The sequence below is a fragment of the Cynocephalus volans genome, chromosome 6 (assembly GCF_027409185.1).
Source record: "Cynocephalus volans isolate mCynVol1 chromosome 6, mCynVol1.pri, whole genome shotgun sequence".
In the NCBI taxonomy this organism is placed as follows: domain Eukaryota; kingdom Metazoa; phylum Chordata; class Mammalia; order Dermoptera; family Cynocephalidae; genus Cynocephalus; species Cynocephalus volans.
In genome coordinates, this window is record NC_084465.1 from 139,509,775 (window position 1) to 139,534,510 (window position 24,736).

Consider the following 24,736-nt stretch of genomic DNA (forward strand, 5'->3'; position numbering starts at 1 on the left):
AAATAAGATCCAGGACATCCAGATAAATTTAAAGTTCAAATAAAAATGAATCATTTTTTATAAGTATGTCCCATGAAATATACCTTTAAAAAAAATGACTGGTGTACATGAAATTCAAATTTTACTGCTGTGATATACATTTATTTGCTAAATCTGGCAACATACGTTTATAACTTAAGACTGAAGATATTCAACACAAAATAAGGAAAAAAGCAGAATAAAGAAGAAAAAAATTCCCTTCTCCAGAGCAATCCTACTTTATCAAAGCTAAATATTGAAAGGTTGACCCAGTAGCAAGAACATGGTGTCAGTTCCCACAGAGACCTGCCAGAAGCACAAGGAAGGTCAAAGTTCGATATTTTTCTTCTACTCACTTTGGGAGAATGTTCCTTTTGAAGAGACCTTAGAGAATCATTTCTATTGCTCTTCCAAGTGCATATGTGGACCTGCAGGGTCAGCCTCACCTGGGAGCTTATTAGAAATGCAGAGTCCCAGGCCCCCCCCAGAATCTGCGTTTTAAGATCTCTTGTGATGTGTGTGCACAGTCAAGTTTGAGAAATGCAGATTTAGTTTGATGGTTTCCAGAAACATGCTTCAAGAAAGTATAGGGTTCATAGATCCCCCCTCGGGAATCAGGGAGCTCATGCAAGCAGGGAGCCTTCCATCACAATGAAAGGTGCGTGACTCTGTTTGGTCTTCCAGGTAAGGTTTTATGGGGGGCGGGGGAGGGAGTCTGTGGCTTAAAAAAAAGAAGTTGAAAAACAATAATCTAGCTCATTTCATTTTCCAGATGAGGAAACTGAGTAACAAAGAAAACCTGTGACTTGGCTCAAATCCTACACTAAGGAATGATCCCAGTTTCTTTCCACTTCCTCACTTTTCACTGAGGATCTAGAAATTTCTAATCAACTGCTGCCATGCATCATGGATGTCTTTTATCTGGGCCTTGAATTTCATCCTCAGCTCCTTTTCTTGCACACTTGTGCCTATGTCTTCCTTCCAAGGCTCATCTAACCCAACAAAAGGCACTGTCAGTTTTGCTCTGAATTGCAAGAGAGGTCTCCAGCTGCAGTTTGTATATAGTGCTCACTGAGGGTACCCTACAGGTTTGTTTGTGGATATTTCGGCTAATTATCTTGCCATGGACCATTGAGACAGATCTCGGATGACTGTCCAATTAATAGTACTGAAGGAGTAATTAGGGAGAATTCCAGCTTTCACTGCCTCCCCCAGTGCCGACACGTCACGGTGAATATTTTCTTCTGAATGTGATTAATCTCACAAATAATTCTCAGAAAAGAAATTAGCAGTCACCCACGCAGTACACCCAGTAATGTTTTAAGGCATTACATCCTGAATCTCTGTAATGAATTAGCATTAGGGTCTGGCTTGAATTCTTCAATTTTCGGCATACATCCTGCTCTGTTAGCAAGTGACCCTGTGACCTCTAGCAGTTTCTGTAACAATTTGAATTAGCCATTTCATAAAGAACACAGAGTTGGAAATGTCTAAGCCTCGAGACAGAAGTACAATGTACCCCTTCTCTAAAATGTGGAATTGTGGTAGATCCCACTTGCACATTTGTAGTAGGGCCAGATATGATGCCCAGGTTTCTGGATCCCTCCACCCGTGCCCTTCCCAGTCCACTGGATAGATGGCTTATATTATAGCTTCAACATTAAGGACTTTCCTGTAAGGAGTAAATATTCAGTCATTCTGTTAAAGTCATAGAATTGCCCGTTATCTTCATTTATAAGCAAATCTCTGAACAACTACAGATTGACACAGAAAAGCAATTTGAGTTAGGACTAATTTATATACATTTCTCTTAAATTGAGGAATTCTAAAAGTTAATGGAGGGAAGCAGGAGGAGCAATGATCAGAAGAGTCACAACATGAAGGATTTATTTTTGTTGTTTTTTTAATTATGATCTTCTCCTTGACTTTAAAGTCAATTATCTCAGGCAAGCAAGTATAAAGACCCTAGGATTTTAGAGGACAAATTAGCTATCATTTTACAGATGAGGAAATGAAGGCCCAGAGAATCAAGTGATTTATTCATGATCACATAACTGTTTTATGATATGAGATGACATTGCCCATTGCTTTGTGAAAGTATTCTGGAAAAAAGCAAAATTTTGGTAAAGTTGTTACACTTTGAGATGTCAAGGAATTGTAAAAAAATGTAAAAAATAAGTTCAAATTTTTAAAACCCCAGTTGCATGACATTTATTAAATTTTGTTCCAAATTTTAAGTTATTATGGAAAATGCCCTTTCTTTTAACCTAATCAAAAAACTGTAGGACTAAGTATAACTTTTCAGTTGTGCCTGAATAAAATAGGAGTCTTGAATAATTTTGTAGCTGGGTTATACCTATTTCCTTTCGTTCATCTTTAGTAATGAAATGTTTATGAGTGATGCACACTGATAGTTTAACTATATTATGTGTGTGTGGTGGGATCACTAGTGATTTTAAATCTTGGGGTATTTCTATGTTTTTTTTTTCTACAACGAACAATAAAAAAATCAAGAAAAAATATTTTTAAGGATATGTAATTAATTCAGAAAACAAGTTTGTGTTGTCTTAACAGAGAAAGCTGACCAACATTTTTGTGCGTTCTATTTTGAGGACCCCTGTGATAAGTTCAAAAAGTGCTCATATATGATAACCATTATCAATAATCTTGCAATATTTTCACCTAAGACAGAATATTAATTTATTAATTCTGATTTGTTAACAGAATGCTGAAATTGTTGCTAATGTTATATTTTTACGACTGAAATAAAAATAGAACTATGCTCACATATGTTGGGTGAGTTACACGCAAACCATTGAATTTTAAGAAGTAATATTTATAGTGGGAAGAATTAATTTTGAAAATAGATTTCATTTTACGTCTTGGCTCTGCCATTTGCTAGCTTTGCAGATTTATGCAAAATATAAATGATTGAGTTGTAGACATTAAATGAGATCACGTATGTGAATCACCTAATACAAAGCATGAAATATAGTTAAGAGCTTAATAAAATGTAACAGTCACAGCATCATCGACATGCTTGTCATCTGCAACTCCTTGTTAATGAAGAGTCACTTCTAATACCATGTCTTTATGTGCTGAGCTTGTAAATTAGTGTAATTTCACAGGGCTGTACTTGCTAGCTGGGACCCACAGGCCCTTGGAAAGTTAAAGGTTTAGAGCAAAGACTTAGTGGTGCTGCTTGACAAAGGCAGCCTTGGTTTTGGAGAAGCCCATTTGTGAAGTCACTGAAACCAGAGTGAAGGTTATAATAGCAAGAACTGCAGTGTGGGCGCCTTTCCCTGCCAGAAAGCAGTAACCATGGGTTGTAGTAGTACTTTTCTCCTGATGGTTTCCAATCCCAGCACAGACATTGTTTTGCTATGTTGCCCTCTCCTTAGTTTTAACTTCTTTTGGTAAACCAGGATAATTCAGTTTCCCTTCTCTCACGGAACTTAATCACCTGATAAATGTAAGGCATTCTGACCACATTATGTGACAGAGCCATCACATAATATGATTTGTAGGCAAAATGTAATGGCCTTGATTGTTATTTTTCTAAAATGTAGAGCTCATACTCATTCCTACCTGAGGTGAAAAGCTTGCACGGCTATTAATCATTGACACAGGCATGTAATTGTCAAATCTAGAAAGATACCAAATTCTAGAATATGTACACTGATATCTGGCCTTTTTTTGGCATTAAAATTCTTTAGATAGGAATAAACTCCCTTCAATATTTATTGTCTTATTTACCCCCAAATTGCAGGCACTTTGATAAATGGAGTAATAGTTTCTAGTGTCACTGTGGCTGTGAAATGCATTTTAGTACTTTCTGCTGCTGTAACTTAATAATTCATTTCAGCACGTCTACTTGTAAATCACAGAAGCTTTGTTTGATGGACGGAGAAAGGCTCTCCTTTTATCAGTACAAATTACCTGTACAGTAAGACTAGTGTCTACTTTGAAATATTTACTTCAACTTTGTCCACATCCTTTGATGTTGGATTTCATTTTCAGGGTATGACATCTTTAATTTTCAGGCACACAAAGTATTATATGGGTGTGGTTAGCTTAATAAATAATTTCTTAAGATATTAGGTGATACTTCTTTCAGTTGCACATAATTGAAAGCATACTTGTAGGAACTATGGAGAATTTTATGGCTTTACATTTTTGAGTGAATGAATAAAATGAAGTAATATGAAGTATTGACTTCTAGAGAGGAGAAAGTATCAGTGTCTATATATTAAGGAAAACTTGTTGTTGTTTTTTTTAATTACAGTTCATTTATTCATTTTTGCCTAGCTATATTTGGGCATTTTTCAGACATAAATACACACAAGGTATTAAACTATGTCTTGAGAAGCTCTCAATCCTTTGGGGAAATATATTTTTCTAGTGATAGGATCTCCCCCTGATGCTCATTATTTTTGTATTTTTTCTTTTAGAGACGCCCAAGCAGATGGCCTGCAATGAAGTTTCGAAGAGGTTCTGGACATCCTGCCTATGCTGAAGTGGAACCTGTTGGAGAAAAAGAAGGTTTTATTGTATCTGAGCAGTGCTAAAATTTGTAGGACAGAGCAGCACCAGTACTGGTTTACAGGTGTTAAGACTAAAATTTTGCCTATACTTTTAAGACAAACAAACACACACACAAAGGAGCCCTAAGCTGCTGTAGCCTGAAGGAGTCGAGATTTCTGGACAAGCTCAGCCCAGGAAGGGTAAAAGAAAAACTAAAACTTAAACAAGATACCATTTACACTGAACATAGAATCCCCTAATGGAATGACATCTAAAGTTCACTTGGAACATCTTCTGTGGACTTATCAGAAGTATGGCAAGATTACAGTGCTTTTGGCTTAGGTTCAGGGTTGCAAAGGGATCGAGAAAAATAGTAATAATAAAGCTTTAGTTCATGAGGGATCTACACTTTTTGTTCAAATGTTCTTCTGTGATGTCTCAAAGATAACTGTGTTCCAAAGCCTGAACCCTTTCACTCGAAAGAGCATGATTGCTGAGAAACACATCTCATGCAGGAGCGAAAACAAACACAAAATGAGAGTTTTTCTATCTTTTCAAAACAGAGGTGTGGCAAAAGGATTTTGTTTTTCTGGTTTAGATCCATCAATACAAACAAATTCGTTACGTGACAGGATGAACCTTTTATCTGTGCAAGAGGTTCAGATTCTGCCTGCCTCTTCTTTGGAAATGAATGCCCTTTCTATGCGCTGTGACAGAATTTCCAAACTTGCAGCTAAGGAGTAGAAAAGAGAGTGGCAGATGAGGCTTTCTACTCTACTGCCTCAGAATGAAACATCTGATTTGTTTTCAAAAGTGGTGCCTGTATTTCCCAACTGGGAAGTCCCATGAAGCCGCAGTTGCTCTTGGCTGATAGAAACAAAAGGAAAGAATATGAAGAATTCCTTAATCATTTTTGAAACAAAAATGTGAGGGGATTTTAAACCCATGGTTTTTGGTTTTGGGTTTTTTTTTGTTTGTTTTTTTTTTGGCCATTTTGGTACTAAAGACCCATGTCATTGCCGATTCCTGTCTACAAAGCCATTCAAGTCAGCATATCCCTGGTGATAAAAGCAATGAAAGAACCCTGCTGAATCATACAGTAATTTTCTTTAAAGCACATAGTAGTTACATAAATATATATATAAATATATTTTTGTTTATAACTAACACAAGGCAGGCTCTTGTGAATTAAAAGTGCATTTTGTCACCGAGGCAAAACAAATGCACAATGCATTACTGCATTACTTCCATAGAGTTGTAAAATAGTCCTTAATATTAGAATATTTTTATGTCACTTAGCAAAAGTGGTTCAATTCCTTGCAGCGCCCATCATTTTCCTGCCTATTTGATCCACTTTTTCATTCAGATCAACCCCTTCCCTCCCTGGCTACATAGAGCAGATGCAAACAGCTCTTTAGATGGAGCTGTCCTTTGTCTTATAATCACAATCTAGATTTTGAGAATTCCCCATGAATGAAGAAAGGAAAGGCATCGCTTGAGGAGGAAAGTAGTTAATATATGTATACAGAGCTCCTACAGTTTAAATTCAGGTACTGTATGTATAATTTCATCAACATCCCAACCCATGAAACTTTTGCATTCTGTGCCCAGAAACTGTTGGTTCTTGTGAGGTACAGTGTTCAACATTTGCAGATTCAGGTCTCAAAAAGCAGAGATGTCCCATAAGCAGCACTTTACTAACAGCTCAGTATATGTGCACAATGTCTAGACTGGACGACATCAGTTCACTAACACGGTATCGTACTTTATCATCATGACTGTCTGATGTAAACGAGTGTCGTTTTCTATCACGTATATTTTGCTTTATATTTTTAAGCATCTGACAAGGGTGCTAACCTTTTCCTAACCCATTAGTTAATAATTGCAAAAACAAATTTGAAAAGTACGGTGATTGAAGGATGTGATGACAATCTCTCTGCAGTAGCTACATTGGTTTATTTGTATTATCCCAATTTATTCTTGTGGAGTAGGTTTGGTCAGATAGCAATAACCACATGACTTGCCAATGTAACTGGTGCAACTGGTATTCCACAAACACTTAAGGAACACATAGACGACTTCCTTTTAGGATAAGATGATGCTTCTTTCATTAGCTTTTGTGGTAGATGTGGCTTCTAATAGCAATTGATTGGCAGTTATATAAATCTTGCATGTATATCTGGCTCCTTACACAATTCTTTTAACTAGTCATGTTATTCTTATACCCTTCAGAACTCATCTTCTCTTTTAGATTCAAAAGAGTTGATAATTCTGTAAAAACAAAAACAAAAACACAAAATCCTCTGAATTGTTCAGTGAACCAAAGTACCAAGTCATAGGGAAAACTTTGTGGAAGTAAAAAGGCTACTATAGTTTGGGAAAACTTTTTTAAAAAACTAAGAGTTAAAGGTGGTGAGAAATTCCTAATGTTTATGAATTCTTTAGTAGTAAGGAGAAATTTTGGCAGAAACCCTTTCTTTCATAAAACTTTCATTCTATTTTAATGCTTCTGGTTTGTTTTTGGTGCCCATTTGCTGCAAAGGAAGAGCAAACATATACACAGTTTCTGGAAATTCTGTATGGACACGAATGCTTTGGGCTTTACATATGTTATGCATTAGAGAGGGTGTACATGTACATTACTTAATATACTACGGGCAGAGAAAAGAGAATAACAATAACAATTTTAAAATTACAAATAGCAAAGGGACAAATCTCTAGAGAAATCAGATAAATGGTGCTACAGAGGAATTTAGATATTTTATCTTAATTATCTGTAAAAATAATATTCAGTGATCAGGTAAAGGGATTAAAAGTCAAGAAAAATATCTTAAGCCAACCAGACGGCACTGAACATAATGTTTGTTGGTTTGTACAATTGACCCCCAATTATCATTTTAGTCTGTGATACCAAAAGCATTTGTTAATCTCTCACATGTAGCTTATAGAGCTGGGCTGTCCAATATTATATCCACTAGCCAGATGTGGCTATTGAAACTTAAATTAATTAAAATTAAATGAAATTATTAATTCAGCCTTTCAGTCACACTAGGCACATTTCAAGTGCTCAATAGCCACACATGGCTCATGGTTCCCATATTGGACAATGCAGAACATTTTTATCATTGCAGAAAATTCTACTTGACAGTGCTGTAGAAGTGTTTCCTTTGAATTCCTTGTCCTTGAAGAAAAAAGGAGGAGGAGGAAAGAGAGAAGATTTGGTAGCTCTTGGACATACCAGAGCATTTTTTATCTCATGGGGGCCTCATGGAGTAATGAAAGGAATACCAACCAGCTGCCACAGCTTTGAATCTTCACTCTGTTGTTGGGAGGAAATCACTTCATCCTCCATGAGCTGCCATTTTGAAAAATAAAGATATTATTGTCCTGTCTTCCTTGCAAGATTATTATGCAGACTGAATAAATATACAGACATACAAACTTTTGCCTATGACCATTTGCCATAGATCTTCTGTCTATGTAACCCATATAAAGCACATCAACTGGCCTAGTGCCAGCACAAATTTGCATTTAAAGGAAAAATACTTCAACAATCTAAAAAGCATTCAAAGGCAATCAATTCAATACATGTCTTGAGAAAGTGCCAAAGGAGAATGAATTTAAAACTCATAGCAAATTGCTTAAATTCCTTTTTGCCCATCTTAATCTTTCCTCCATATGACATTCTGTCCCAAATATTTCTCCTGTTCCACACTGAAGTTGCCTGTGGGCATCCTTCAACTGGCTCAGTTCTTTATTACATAGATTCATTCTCCTTCTCTAGTTTCTTCTGATTTCCCATTTTACTCTTTACAGCAAGGGAGACCCAGGAGCTGACCAGTTGGCTTCTCTTTAGAAGGCAATACCTCAAACATAAATATTTTTATATTTATTTTATCCCTGTGACACAAATATAAGGGACTGTGACACTAAAATATAAAAATATGTGGAGCTTAATTTTAAACATAAAACTTTTCAAATGCACACTGTGTAAAAGAAATAAAATTACTTTAAATTATGATAATATCCAGATAACATGTTGTCTCCGATTAATGTAATTTATCAGGTTTTGGTGGAAAAGTTTTATTTCCTCATGAAGGAGTATAAATTTGGTAATGTCCTTAGTGTCCATTGCCCATTTGAGAAAAATTTTTGCTAGAATCCATGCCCTGCTTCAAGACAGTTTTACTTCATGATAAAAAATGAATATTAAATAAGACTAACTGGAAAATAGATCCTATGGCTATGGTTTCTTTCTCCTATGAAATGTTCTTTTGCTATGTATTTCTTCAGGCATTTTCCAGATGTTTTGTGAAAATGTGCTTTACTAAATCCAAAAGATTGCTTCTGCTTTTACTTTCTCATCCCCAGTCCCACTTTTTTGGCATCAGTATCCATATGCCAAATTATGGGAGGTCATCTAATTCAACCTCTTCACTTTCAGATAAGAAAAATGAGGCCCAAAGAGATGATTTTCCCAGTGTCAAAACTGGGTTTTAAACTTAAAACTCCTGTTTGGTCATTTTTGTTCCAATTCTCATTGCCTACACCTCTTTGTCAGCAATTAAGGCCAACCAAGCAACTTAGAAGGCATAATTCATCTCAAAGCTAACTTTATTTGCTGTATGGACTATCTGCTGTACGGACTATCTGCTGTACCCCCTGTACTATGGAATCTTGGACCTATCTTCCTCGTTATGTTGCTGTCTTAAGAACGCCGCTGTTTTTATAACAACCAGTGATTTCAAGTTCTAGCTATTGCAGGGTCTTTATTTGGTTTTGCATGTCCCCTCTTCACCACCCACATCTGTGTCCATCTAAGTTAGCAATACTATTTATTTTCACCATTTAAAAGTTTTCTGCCTTTGTTTTATTTCTTCCCAAATGTACTTGAAAACTAATAATCTTCACAGCAGTTTTTCTTACTACATGTATAATTACAATTTTTATTTGTTCTTTAAACTATTTGACCATTTTTGTCCTAAGGTTTTTTGAGCAAATATTGTGAGATCTATTATATACTCGTATTACTTTGTGTTTACAAAGCACTTTACACTTTACAGAGCACTTTGATTCATCCCTGTATTTGTTCATTCATTCAATCACTCAATTCTCTTAAATATTTATTAAGCACCAACTAGAACCAAGTTACTGTGCTGGATCTTGTGGTATATATATACATATATATGTATATGTATAGTGATAAATACAGACAATGAGAGTTCAGGCATGCAAACTGATAATTATAATATGATGATATCCTCAAACAAAACTTTGCAAGTAGATAAGATCAATATTATTCTATCAATTTCCAATTCCAATTTTCTATTCCAGTTAAGTAGGAAACTATCAAATATTTGCCTAAAAATATCAGCCTTGTACTTCTGTGCTGTTTGCTCTATATCAAATGCTTGTTACTCTCTTTTACGAGAAGAAAAGTTACTCCAAGTTATCCCTGACCCAGGAAGGCTTTCCAGTCCATTTGCATTCTTACTGACCAGAAGCAATAGTTGAAGTTTCACTTTCTTGCCCCAGTATTTCTTTTGTAGCTTTTTGAATTATCAACATCATCATTTTAAGGTATTCAAAAGCACCAGAGTATCAAAGGAGCATTTGCACTTTAGGTGTGTATGGTTATGTCATTTATTAGACCATCTCAGGTATTCTCAACCTTGGCATGATTGACATTTTTGGCCTGATAATTCCTGGTTGGAGTGGGAGAGGGGTGGCCAGTGGTTCTGTGTATTGTGGGGTATTTGGCAACTTTCATGGCTTCTATTGACTAGACAGTAGTGCAGATACATGCATGCACACACACACACATACCCATCCCTTGTTACAACTAAAGATGTTTCCAGATATTGCCAGTGTCCCCTGGGGCAGGGGGTAGGAGGTATTGGGCAAAATCTCCCCTAGTTAAAACCACTCTCTTATCTTGTGAGCAAAATATATCAGAAGTCAAAAAGAAATGTTTCTCTCTCTTGTCACTGTCTCATAGGTAGGTTTTTATTTGTACCAAGTCTTGGAATCCCAAGCTCTTTGAATTAGAAGGGACTGAATAAGTCATACACAGTTCAGCCACAACCCACTGTCATCCTTATCTATACGTCCATCTATTGATTTTGCAAGTTTATTGAGAGGAGATTGGAAGATTGGTTATCTCTGGAAGCTTGAGAATTGAGTTTTTCATAGTTAGAAATAAGGCTGTTTGTTCATTATGCTCTACTGCAGTGATCTTTGCATATGATATGAGGACTTAATCTTGAAGTCATACAACTTCAATATCTCAGCGACTTTGCTGTGGGGAGTTTTCTTTTGGTCATTTCACACTTCTACAAATATTGTTCCTTAATCTTTGCCTCAAAATGTGCATAGAAGTTGAAGCTTGATACATATAATTTTAAGCATACCTAGATGGGCTTTATATTTCTGTTATAAATTTCGGAAAATTTTCTTGTTTGCATCATCAAAATATTTTCTCCCATTACCTAGTCAGCTATGGGATTAAAACAGTGGTGGTAATGTTGATTTTTTATTGTGCCTCTTTGAAAAAAAAAAAAATCTTTATCCCAAATAATAGAAAGCTGGAAATTATAGAGTTGGAATGTTTAAATCTGTCAAGCCAAAGTTTGTACTCATTTGATGTGCCTTACGTCCATTTTCCTGTAGGGTCAGTGATTTCCTATGGATGATTCTGAATCCCACCAGTTTGTACTGTTTCTATTCTGCACCAGTTGGAAAACTTGGTGAAGTTATACAAATACAGTCCCTTAAGAATATTCCTAGAAATAACATCAACCCCCCAACTGGAATATTAGGCTTCCCTTTACTGCTTTTCTAAAAAAACGACCCAGACTTTCACAATAAAGCATTTATAATTACTCACTACAAGTTGCTAATATGGATACACAATTGAAAGCCTTGTCTACAAAGTCTATAGCTATAGAATATTGATAAGCATACTTGGAGAGAGTGCTCATAAGACAGTCATGGAAATCAGAAAACTCCAGCCTAAGAGACCATCAAAATGTGTGTATGATTTTTCTATTCTCCCACTGATATATCAGCCTACATGATATTACTTCTTGAGGTTTTGATGAAGTTGATCTTCTAGCTACAACTTAAATTATAATATATCTGCCTAATTATTGCCTCACATAATTTTTAAACTGTCCAGTACCCACTGCTGTCCAGGTGATTATTACGAAGAAGTGGGATCATAATTATTAAGGTAAAATCACATAATTTCTTCAGTCAACTTTCTATAACAAGTTTATGGGATACATCATCATTGGCTTCTCTGTAACACATTTATTATGAATGACCAACTTAATGTCAAGAGGAATAAAATGCTCAAAATTGGTTGTTATGAGTTAATTTCCAGTCAATGTTGACGATGAAAGATTCTATGTTACTTTAAATGCAGGATAAGAGGCTGGAAAAAAAATTAAATGCACATCGTAAGCTCGTACTCATCTTTTTGTAATTTCTGAGACTTATTAACATGTGAGAATTACTCAAGAAAATTCTCTCCTAATAGAGTAAAATTTAAAAACTTGACTTGGCAGATAGTATTATTATATTCATCTTGATTCCAGTTGAAAAATCTCAGTGACTTCTCTTTGTCCCACTAGAGTTTTGCTTTTTAACAGCACTCTTTTCCCTAGCATTCCAAAAATATATATTCATGACCAAAGTATCACTTACTGATCACGCAGCTGTAAACCTTTTGTGCCTATCATACATATACATGGCATGAAACTAATTTTAGAAGTTTCCATATGGGGGAGGTGTAAGCATATGAGTAAGTAAATGGGGATGATTTGTGGAGGAAAAAGATAAAGTTCTAAATGTATTATCAGGCAGAGTTTTCAACTTTTTCATAGTAAAGTGCAAATAAAAATTCAATGAGGATCAGCTCAAATTTAGGTCCTTCAGACATTCAGACACTAGAGCACAGATCGCGCATAATGCCGAGGCATGTGACATACAGAAAGTAAAGCATGTACCTAATTAATCTACCACGCAGCCATTGCCCATGTATACCTCATATATGGCATCAATCCTAACATCAAGGAGGCTCTTGCTGTAGGGAATTGAGTTACTTATGGTAAGGGAAGGACCAAAAAGAGACTTTCCGTTTCTCTCCCTCTGACTTAAAAGCATGATCATGTTCTTTGGTTTTCTTTTACTTAGAGACTCTGAGCCAGCCAACCAAACACAGGCAGTAAAATAAAAATAAAAATAATGTTTCTGAGAAAAGTTTAAGAGAGGGCACTTTCGTCTGTGGGCCCAGGGCTGCACCTCTGTGAAGTCTGACCATCGCAGGACCCAGATTGTGGTGAAGTTTAAGCAACCATTTTAAAGGTGGTTTGAACAAAAACATGCTCAAAGTGTCATTTATAGCAGGGAAATAAAAACTCAAATTAAGTGTCCTCGACCAGGCTACTCTGAAAATGACATTAAGCGAAATCAGAGCATCTCTTGCAAAGAAATGTTAAAATCACTTTAGGGAAACCTATGAGGTCCCTTTGGACACAGGCATTTCGTGTGTACTATAGCTCAGTCTCCAGGCCGTAGCTGAGAAAGGCGGAAGTCTTTTCATTGGTTGGTCAAAACAAATCTCTCATTTGCCTGATTTCAGGAATTTGGACAGTGCCTGGGAAGTACATTATTGTGAGGGGAGAAAAAGAGACAGCCTTCTTTTGCATGCCAGCTGGGATCATGGGAACTTCAAATGCCAGGAATTTACTACTGTTTCTGGTAATTCTGCTTGTAGTCATTTGAAATGTTGAAGTTTGAAAAGAGAAGAAGTCGGACACTGGGCGGGGGAGGGGGGCTGTCCACGTCCTATGCCAGTTGCACCAATGCACAGAATATTTGTAACACATTTCCAAGTGGGTATAATCGTACCCTTTGTCAGAATCACAACGCTTACTGTGGTGCTGCTAAAAGAGAACACTGAGGAAAATCTGACCCTATAAACCCAGTCAACCCCAAACAAAAGGAAAGACTGTGGGGGTGAGCACAGTACATGGCCGGTTGGTTTCTCACTGTTTTCAAAAGCCCTGTGTATCAAACCAAGGACCTGTCTTTCAGATGAAGGTTACCTTGGCAGAGGTTTTCCCGAACTTCATTAATACAGGGCTTGGAAAACTGAGTATTCTGAATAATTCCAGTCCTCTAGGCATCATTCTTGTTTCCTCTGCCATGTCAACGAGACATTCCAAAGCTGCATTATGTCATGCTAAAATAACATATACATACTTGACAGTGATCTTATGCGGGTTGTACCTGAGCCTGCAAATGTAAAAACGTTTGTATCTGAGTTTGCACTAATGGTGTCTGAGAGCAAAAGAAATGTGACCTTTATTGGAAGCCTTTGTTCAAATTCAATAATTCAGATGCTACATACTTCAGCAAGCCTCCTGATTATTTTCATTGTAAGATTAATTATCTAAGTATGAATGTATTATTTTACAGTCCATTAATTTGCCACCTATCTTTTACCTGGGGATCATTATGACTGCAATAATTCATTATTTCCTCACCCAGCTTCTTAAACCAAGTTTTCCTGCAATTCAGATTTTGCTTACAGTGTGTGAGAATTTTTTTTTCTTGTAATATTTTGATAAGAAATCCAGTGTATTGACTGCTGTGGTTACACTATTCATCTTTAGAGGTTTGGAAGCTGGTGGGGACCAAATGCTACCTGTGTTCTTGCTGTTGATTGCTATTTTCAGAATTAAATCATGTTTTTTCACTTTCAGTTGGAGCCAGCAAATTTGGGATTTTAGAAGGGGGAGAAGGGAGCTATTTGTGTAATACTGCTGTCATATTTGACTACATATTAAAAACAATAAATGAGCATTTTGTTTTAATTTCTTAAATATGTTTACCCTTGTCTTTCAATATATATATATTTTCTTTCCTTCATTAGTTTTCAAAACGCTTCACCTGTTATGGAAGAAATGGTGTGCAGAGTCCAGAGACACAAGGCTAATGACAGGACAGATAATCCTTTGCTTGTAAACCTGCCCTGGTGTGGCGACCGATACCAACTAGAGTGAGCTGTAGAGAACAAAGAATGCAGAATGTCATAGTGTGCACCTGGGTGGAGACTTTGTCCCCTGCTCCCAACCACAGTGCCCAAGTGTTGAATTCTCTTGGATCAGACAGATGGGATTTTAGCTGCCACCTTAAATCAGCACTGGAAAAAGTCAAGGTGCTTCTATCAACTCTCATCTCTGTCACTAGTCTTGTTATATGAATTCCTCTATTTTCCAAATGAATTCCTTAAGGTTCTCTTTTATTCCATCCCTCTTTTCCCAAACTGGAAATGATTTTACCTAATTCTCAGGGGCCTTTGGATGTGTGCCTCAGGTAATTCATGTAGAATGTGTGAAGTGAGATGTTTTGAGTTCCCAATATTCCTTCCCTGTTTCTTAATCTACTACTCTTGGACTGTCCTTTTATCAACACCAAGTACACAGAGACCTGAACCCAGGAGCAGGAAGCTCACACAGTACCTGAAGCTTTGGGGAATTCTGGTCAGTGGCAGTCACGGAGCATCTGCTCTGTGCAATTCAATTATGATTTCTTAAATCTTACCTGTGTACGGATCTTTTGGACTGTATTGATTAAACTTTGATATCATGGAGTAAATTCAGAAGTGCAATTTTAAATGGTGTGAATTGTCTTTATGATGCAGAAAGGAAAATTATTAATGCAAATTATGCACCTTTCCCTAACAATATAAAAACATCAGGCCAATGTTTTTAAAAATTATTTAATGGTGCCTTAAAACACCAAAGTCACAGGTTCAGATCCTTGTACTGACCAGCTACCAAAAAAAAAAAAGAAAGAAAGAAAAAAAAAGAAATGATACAATGTTTTCCTTTTTTTAAAATAGTGTAGTAGAAATGAACCTGAATGATAAATGTTAAAAAAAAAAAAAAATGCTAATGACAATCATACAATTTTTAAATTAGCTGTAGACTTATCTCTTATAAATCTGGAAACCAAGTCTTCTCCTCACATGCCCTTTCTTCCAAACCACTATTTTTAGAATCATAGTCTTCTGACATACAGTTTGGAATTTTTTCCCCTCAGTTTAGTAAGTGACTGCTCTGTGCTATGCAGTGTCGCAGGGAAGAGAAGCATTTAAATAAATACAGCAAACCAGGGATTATAGGTCCCAGAAGAGAAATATTTCACAATACAGTGAGATGGCAGAAGAGGGAGGTAGTTAATTCTGTATGGAAAAAGCCAGGAGCTTTCATAAAGCGAGTGGTATTTGAACTTGGTCTTGACAGGTGAGCAGGCCTTCACCAGGCAACAGCACAGGTGTGCCAGGGAAAGGGTGGACTAGAAGTGAATGGACCAACTATAGCAGAGGGACTAAGAAGCAAGCAAGGAGAAGGGGGCCAGAGGTAACTGAGGCCAGAGAGTTAGGCCCTTGATGAAATCCGTGACCTCAGAGTTTACCTCTAAAGCAATAGATGCACTCAAAAGCTTTGAAGAAGAGGGGCAGTAGAACCCAAACTATTTTAGAAAGATCACCCCGCAGGTGAAGTAATGGGTGAATTACATGGGAGAAAGCAGGGAGGCCGTGCTGAAGGCGACTGCTCAAGTCTGGTTACTGCTTCATGGTGAAGCAGTTCTTAGTTCTCTGACCCTCATCTCCACATATTCAGCGCTCTACTAATAAAATCCAAGCCCATCAGCATGTATGAAATGCCCCCTCCCCTCACAGCCGCCCCTTCCAGCCACGTATATACAGTATTTCCTTTTCTCTAAGGTCATGACACAGCACCATTCAACAGATTTCCATGTAAAATCAGCCAGACCTACCCAGGTTTACTCATCTCTCTACACAATGCCTTTTTCCATTTTCTATAAACCCAGGGCAACTCAGACAGCCAGCACTGCCCAGGTAGAGGTTAACTTTCCTCCATGATGATGATAAAACAGAAAAATGACACATCATCAATTTCCTTCTAGACATTACAGACTTAACTTAGTTGAGGTTTGGGTGGAGAACATCTGGGTGGAAAGGTTTACATTTAAGGTGTGGTTCCTGAAATAATCTAATGATTTATTTTCTTTCTTTCTTTTTTTTAAATGTTAATACTTAACCCATCCTGTTGTCCTCGGAATTAGTGAATTAGTAAATGCTCCGTTTGGAGTATCTATGGTTAGTACAAAGCTCAGCGAATCTGAATGACGGAAAGGAAGCAGAAAGATCAAAAGGTTTTGCACTGAGGTGTGACAGGAGACATGGTGAAGCCTCCATTGTGGGGACGGTACAGGGCAAAACTTGATTTCAGATCCAGTGGGGATCTGAATGTCAAGACTGATAGGAACTAAAGACAAAGTCACCAAGGTTTTAGGCAGTCCACCGCAAAGAGGGTTTCAAAAGGTGAATATATACTGCCCTGGATAATTTGAGAGTATATGGAAGTGTTTCAGGGCTCTCCAAGGAAGCAGATAAATACCTGTTTTAGTCATCAGGGAAACATTGAAGATGTCAGTTATAAAGGAGGCCAATTGGCCCCCATGACCTTGGCTCTGTGTTTAAAGATCACAGCCTTGTAGTTCAAAGGCATCTGCTCTATGAGGGAGTGAGGCTTGTGCCTTGAGATGGAAGGAGCTTGTAGGAGAACAGAAACCAGCGGGTTTGTTATACTCCTTTAGGCCTCCCATTTGCAGTGAGCCAGACTTCATATGTACACACCACTGCCCTGGGGTGCAGCGTGAATACAGGAAGGGCAGAGGAGAGTGCAGAAATACAGAAACGATAGAAGTGTGTACAGGAAACTGCTGCTACCTTAGCTGATGCTCATTCCCCTGATCCAGGCAGCGGGTATATTAAGAAATGTTATTGATACCTCTGCTTCTCCAAGTCTAAATGTAGGGCAACTCTAGTTTTCAGAAATATCAAAAATGTGCCAAAGAGAGAAAACCAATGAGAATTCTCAATGCCAGGACATGTAGAAACTCCAGCCTCCACCTTGCGATGGGCCTATGATTTTCTGTGAGTTACTATCACTTTAAAGACACATAGATGTACTGGAACTCCCAGAGTAAATACACTTTAGAAATGCCAGCATCTCTTGATAAATGTTAATTGACCCCTTTTAAATGTGCATTACTCTAAAGGCTACAACAATCTTTACTCAAATCCTTTGAACTTCTACGTGATATTCTCCTGACATTTTTAAAGTGAACTTTACAACCTTTTGGGGGTTGCAGAATCACATTGGGCTATTTCTCTCCCCAGAATTTCTTTGTACGATTGCAATTTAGATTTCTTTCCTAAAAGATTCACTGTGGTGTGAGCCTTCAGAAAATGGGAAGCAAAGTTCTCCTGCTGGAGTTTGGCTGAAAGCCTAGAGGATGAGCTGCATAAATTATCCTAAATGGCATAGAGCCGTGCATTTCATTTCTTTCTAGAATGTTTAAAATCTGCATCAGGATGCCCGGAAGTGAGATACAGAACAAGCAGGAGCACACTGCAAGACAGAGTGACTTGCAAAAAATGAAGCATCCTTTTTGTAAAACGGTGTTGCTTGGAATTTAATGAGATGTCATCTTCTTGAGGAAATGCACACGGTATTTGGACAAGACCAGATCCTAGAAGGTTAAATAGCGACAGGGCAAATAAGAAAGAAATACGGCTATTAGAAAAGTAACAAAACAAGGGCTTTGATATCACAGAAAGACTCCCCAGTCACACATAACAGGATAAACTCCGGCAGAGGGTGCGTGCACGTGGAAGAGGGAATGTTTCCATATGGGTTTTCTATTGTTTTCCTTTTGATGGCCTGATGTGAAGCTTTATGGAGGTGCTGAGATGGGAGTTCATTTACTTCAGAAAGATTGCTGCAGTCAGTCTGATTTCCTTGACATAAAACCACAATAAATAACTGACCTGGCGGTCGCTGCTCAAAAACATAAAAACATGCAGCTCCCCTGAAACGGGACGGAAAGGCAAGCAGCGACTGCTTTTTGCCCTTCTTGGAAACGTCAAGCCAGGACTCTGTGTCACAAAGAGCGGACTGAGGAGCATCTACTCTCACATTTACATATGTCAGTTTCCCAAGACAGATTTTCTCTCTGCCAATGACATATCAGGCCATCTGATATCTACCCTTGTCACAATTAAGGGGACGTGCTCTGTGACATCATGCAACTGACCTCTCAAAGCCCCAATTTTTTCATCCATAAAATGAGTATAAACATAGCACCTAGTTCCTAAGATTATTATGACTAAAAAGTGATCTGAAATACTTAGCTCAGTGCTCTGCTGTGACACTCAATAACAACCATGCTATCATTACCGTTGCTATGAAAGATGAGTTGATTTTGGGAGCAAAAATGCTTAGTCCTTAAGAAGATGAGTTTAAGGCAAAAAACAGAGAGGAGCAATGAACTGGATGGACAGTTTGCAAAATAAGCAATTCAAAGTAAAACTTACATGGGAGGAAAGTCCTTCCTTTACAGTCTTCTTGCTCATTCTTTGGGTCTTACATGTTTCCACCGTCTATGTCAGTTTTATCCTTTACCAATTATAATATGGAAAAACAAAAAGGAAGGAATTTCAAACCTTAAGTGATGAAAAATGGAAAATTAAATACCAAAACACAAGTCTATATTAAGAACAGATAATTGGTTGTAGACTTCAAAAAGATATCTGCCTTTTTTGTCTTTTTTCATTTGTTTATGATTTTACAGAAAAATCAAAGGAGGCTTATGAGTATTACCTAAAAATCTATTTTTATGTATCTGTATCTAATTTCTCTGTTTGGAACATGAGGAAAAGTATTTCCAAAGTATCTGCTCAAAGTAGTTTAAAATAAAATTCATAAGGTGTAAAACGTTTGAAGCTTCTGCAAACAAGCTTTAAACTGGTAACCTAAGCCACAGATTCCAATCTCTGAACTGCTTCTACTCACAGAACATTCCTGATACCAAGTGTGTGGGGGCTTTTCCATACCAACCAACCAATTCTCCAACTCTCTAGACAACAACTGGGGGTCCACCCACCCCCACACCCCTGACCCAGTTAAGATCTGTGTCACAGACTAACCCCCCCCATTTCAGATATCAATAGCAAATCTCAGGACACCTGTATTTCTAACTGACCAATTCTAAATTGGGGGTCCCCACAACTCCCTCCTCAGGTTCCATAATTTGCTAAAACAACTCACAGATCTCAAGGTTACAGTTTACTTACTGTTACAGTTTATTACAAAGGATAAAACTTAGGGACAGCCAGATGGAAGAGATGCATAGGGCGAGGTATGAGGGAGGTGTGTGAAGCTACACGCCTTCTCCAGGTGGGCCACCGTCCCGACACTGCCAGGTCTCCACCAACCTGGAAGCTCTCTGGACCCCATTGTTCAGGAGTTTTTATTGAGGTCCCATTACATAGGTATGATGAGTCAAATCATAGGCTGTTGTGATTAACTCAATCTGTAGCCCCTTTCCCCTCCCCGGAGGTTGTGAAGTGAAGCTGAAAATCTCAACCCTCTGATCATGCCTTGGTCTTCCTGGAAACCAGTCACCATCCTGAAGGTCCCACCTAAAGTCACCTAAGTCGAACAAAACATCTCCTGTCACTCAGGAAATTCCAAGGGATTCAGGAACTCTGTGCCAGATTTCTTTTTGCATCACCCACCCAGTTCTTGTCAGTCAGGGACCTTTACCAGTCACTGCCCATGTTCTCCTGCTTGCAACAATAAGATCGCACCTGCCCAAAGACCCCCACCACTCAGGAAGCAACTCAAAGGGGAAGTCTGTTTGTAACATGGGAAGTAGGCTCTCCTGCGTGTAGCAAACATTCATCAGCAGACCCTTTAACTCAAGAACTGGATTTTTGTTTGCTGTGTATTTTATCTTGAAGATTCATTCAATGAATGGTCACCTTCGAAGAATCAAGTACCATCTTGCATTCCAGGAACTTAGCAATAACTCACAAATATTTATATAGTGTTATTCTTGTGCTGGACACTGGTCTAAGCACTTTACAGATATTCAGTTATGGAATCCTTTTATTACCCTCTGAGGCAGGTGCTCTTACTATCCTCACATTGTGGAAGAGTGGGTGGAGGAGAGTAGTGGCTGAGCAACTGGCCCATGCAGCAAGTGAGAGACGGAGACAAGGTGCAAACCTGGGGCCTGTGCTCTTGCCCACGACTCTGAGCTGCTCTGGGAACAAACAGTGAGTGAAATAGAAATTGCTGCCTTCGTGTGTTTATATTCTAGTGAGGTGAGATAGAAAATGAAGCTTTATCTAAGTAACACATACATGTAATAAGTTAGAAAATAAATGCTATGTAAAAAAAAAAAAAAAAAAAAAAAACAGAGAAGGGAGATCAGGAGTGTTAGAGAAGCTGATTTCTCATTTTAAAGAGGTAATCAGAAAAGATAACATTTGAGTAGAGACCTGAGAGTATTTCAAACAAAGGCAACAGCAGTATAAGGGCCACACACATCAGGAACATTCCAGCATGTTCAAGAAATAGCAAGGATGGCCGCACGGCTGGTGAAGAGTAAGTTGCGGGGAGGGTCCCAGAACCCAGGTCACCAGGAAAACGAGGCCAATTATGAACCCAAGTGAGATGGAAAACCAGTGGAGAGTTCTGAGCAGTTGAGGGAGAAGATCTGACTTCCAACTGAGAAGGATTACTCTGGCTTCTGGGTGGGAACAGGGAGACCGAGCAGGAGAAGGATATTGTCATCCCGATGTTCTGAAAGATTTAAAGGTTCTAGTGATGGCAGGACACAACACAATGATGTTATGATGAAAGGCAGAAGTCTTTGTGACCTGCAGCACCGTAGGGGAGAAGGCTGCCATGCAGGGCCACGTGGGGTTGTGCCCCAGGACAAGGTAACAGTATACTGCAGCTATGGGGGGCAGTCTAGGTGTAGCAAATTGGGTGGGAATCGCTAGGTTTCTTGACTCTCTGTAGATTGGCAGATATGAATAATTTCAAGGGCTTTGGAACATAGGGGCTGTTCCTAGTCACCAGACACCTGGCCCTGGGGCTATTAGGGTAAGTGGTCCGGAGTGTGATCCCAACAAGGGAAATGACTGAGGTGTGCACTTAATCAGCTATTCAAGAAGTGAAACTGACCAGCCACCAGCCAGGCCTCAAGACTGGGTCAAGACAGCACTTAAAACAAAAACAAAAACTATGTAACAATGAAGTAGTGAAGACAGTGACAATTGGTTAGAGCATGGCTGTGCTGGAAGGAGGAGCCAGTGGGGTTTGCTAATGGGCTAGAGATGGGATGTAAAAGAAAGAGGCTTCTCAGGAGCTCCAGAGTCTGGGGCTTGAGTCTGGAAGAATGCAATTGCCAATAACCAAGACGGACAAGACCACAGAATGAACACGTTTGTAAGGAAACATTAGAAGCTCAGTTAAGAACATTTTGTGTTTGAAATGTCCCTTTTAAAAAAAAATAAAATAAAACATCTAAGTGACGTGGTTGAACAGAAAATAAATTTATGGGTCTGAAGTTCAAGAGAGCTGTCTAGAATGGAGACATAAATTTGGGAATGTTTGACACAAATATGGAATTTAAAGCCAGGGGACCCAATGAGATCATCCAAGAAGTGAATGTAGATAAACAAAAAATGTGGCCCAATGACTAGCTCTAGGGACACTCCAACATCAAGAAATTGAGCTGAGGAGAAACAAGCAGTGGAAGAGAAGGCAGAGAAGTGGGTAGTATATCTTAGGAGCCCGGTGAGCAATGTGTTTCAAGGAGATAGAAATACTCAAAATCACTGGCAATTAAATACCAATATTAAAAATGACAGTAAAATACTATTTTAACTATCAGATTAGGAAGCACTTTTTAAAAAGATACTTTGTGGTCTCTTGGGTGAAGTGCAGTTGTTGTACCAATTTATACCATAATTAGGAAAATAAATGGAAAGCAATTCAGTCTATATACTTAATTCAGCATGTCCTCTTCTAGGTGTCTACCATAAAGAAATAAGCAGAAACTTAGACAAAGTTTTATATACAGAGGTGCTCTCTACAGGGTTATTTGTATTAGCAAACAACAGGGGGAAAATTCAATTTTGAACAAGGGAAAGTACGCAATAAATTATGAGCCTAATACAAAGCAAATATTGTGGCCCAGAAAAATGATGATTCAAGTGATGTTTCAACAACGACAGCAAAATGACATTTGAGGTGAGATCCAAAAGATGAGTATGAGAAAGAGCTTTCTCGACAGAAAACCCAGATATCAGAAGACCCTGAGGCAAGTAGAAGGACTGCACATTCCAGGATTTAAAATAAGATCATGTTGAAATCCAGAGAGGAAACAAGTTTGGTGGAGAGGAATTGGACATTTTAGCAGGTGGGTTCCAGGTTGTGCAGGGCTTTTCAATCCTAACATCTTTTACATCTGCTTTTCACTCTCGCCCCCAACTTGAACCCCCCTTTTGGGCTGGGTAACTCCTAGTCACCCTCCAGATCTCAGTTTTAGCAGGGAAGACTTCCCCAGTCCACACATTAGAAATACTCTCTCAGCTGTTCCTACTGTCTTTTATTTCCTCCATCAAAACTATCACCGCTCTTAATTCCAGTTATTCATTCATATCTGCCTTCCACCAGAATCTGAGCTCCATTAAGGCGGGGTCTGGGTCTGTCTCATTCGCTGCTTTCTACAGAATTTAGCACAGTTCCAGGAACAAAAAAGAAAAGAAAAAGGATATATTGAAAGGATAAATGTCTTACCATGTACAAACTATCCCTGATATTGTGTGTCTTGTTTTAAGCTAAAGCTGAAAACCAGTCAAGCTGGGTTAAGTCTGCTATGAGAAATACACTGACATCTCTGTAGGGAAAAACATGAAAGGTGTTTCTGCCTTAATCCCACATTATCAAACTAGGCATCACATTATTTAAATAACAGGTTCTCTTGATAAAATTCTGAAGCCCATGTCAAAACAGAAGAAATAGAACCAAACATCTGCTCTCTCTTCTGGCTTACCAACTTTATTGCCCATGGAGGATTGAACTCCACATCAGTGCCTCAGGCCTTATAGTTAAAAAGGTCCAGAAAGTTGTTGACTGTGTTGCCTATTGACCAAGAGACATCTCTGGCTGAGACATGGGCCTAATTTGGTTTTCTCAAAAGAAAAACTCTGGACAAGGATTTAAGTGCAAGAAGTTTATTTGGAAGATAATTTTAGGAAACACCATGAGAAAGTAAGGAAGTAAGGTAGGGGAGAGAAGAAAGCCAATAAAATGTAAGATATAGAGCAATTATTGTCTTCACCTCAACTCCACTGAAGACCCACTGAGAGACTGTGTGGGACTTGTCTTGGAACTGCCCCACTGCAGGACAAGAAAGCTGGGGCAATTACCACCAGCTCGCATACCTCATTACAACATAATTCTTTTGCATTTCCATCCTGCCCTTCTAGAATCCTAGTACTTCCAGATGCTAGAAATGCCTTCAGTCAAGATGCCTCAGGATGGAACGAGATAAGGACAAGGCACCAGACAGTACTACAGAATTATACATTTCAAATGAGAAATATAAATCTTACTTGTTATGTTCTCTACAAGATGATTTTCCCAATACCCTGGCTACCACTACTCAGACTGTGGCTACATTTATAGTTCTCACAAAGGGACATACAACAGTGGAGGTGTGAAGCAAATTCACTGTGCACTGGCTACCAACTTGCCTGAGTTCAGTGAGAGAGAACAGGCACACACCCGAGTTACATGAAATGGGTTTATTACTCACACACAGGCAGCAAGGACAACAAAAGACGAGCATTCATTATGAGCTAGTCCCCCAAGGCTCAGGAAAGCTTCCTAGGGTGGATGGAGTCTCATCTGGAAGAGCTCCACCTGAACCACAACTGAGGGACCCCAGAAAGAAGCTTGTCCCGGGTTTTCTACCCTGAGGGCCACATGACATGCTGGTCTAATGTGCTAAAGGACACCCTGTTTCCAGGAAGTTGCATGAGAACCTGGACTGTTCCAGCCAGTTCCTCCCTACTTCAGGATATTGAATTCGCCATACATTCTACAGCTATTCTTAAGAACTACAGGCGAGAAAAGGGGAGAACTGGGCTGCTCCAACTGCCACCCAGAGAACAGTCCTTCAGGGGGTCATGAGGATTTTTTTGATAATGAAGTCATTTCAATCCCTA

The 24,736-nt window shown here is 38.5% G+C and overlaps 1 protein-coding gene across 1 annotated transcript in view; it reads left to right on the forward strand.

Annotated features, from left to right (window-relative positions):
* The window catches only part of PLXDC2 (plexin domain containing 2), a 401,250-nt gene extending 396,319 nt beyond the window's left edge, over positions 1–4,931 (forward strand). Inside the window, exon 14 of the mRNA XM_063100052.1 lies at positions 4,470–4,931. Coding sequence (XP_062956122.1) covers positions 4,470–4,586 — 117 coding nt within the window. The 3' untranslated portion in view covers positions 4,587–4,931. The remainder of the gene's footprint in view (positions 1–4,469) is intronic.
* Positions 4,932–24,736: the final 19,805 nt, after the last annotated feature.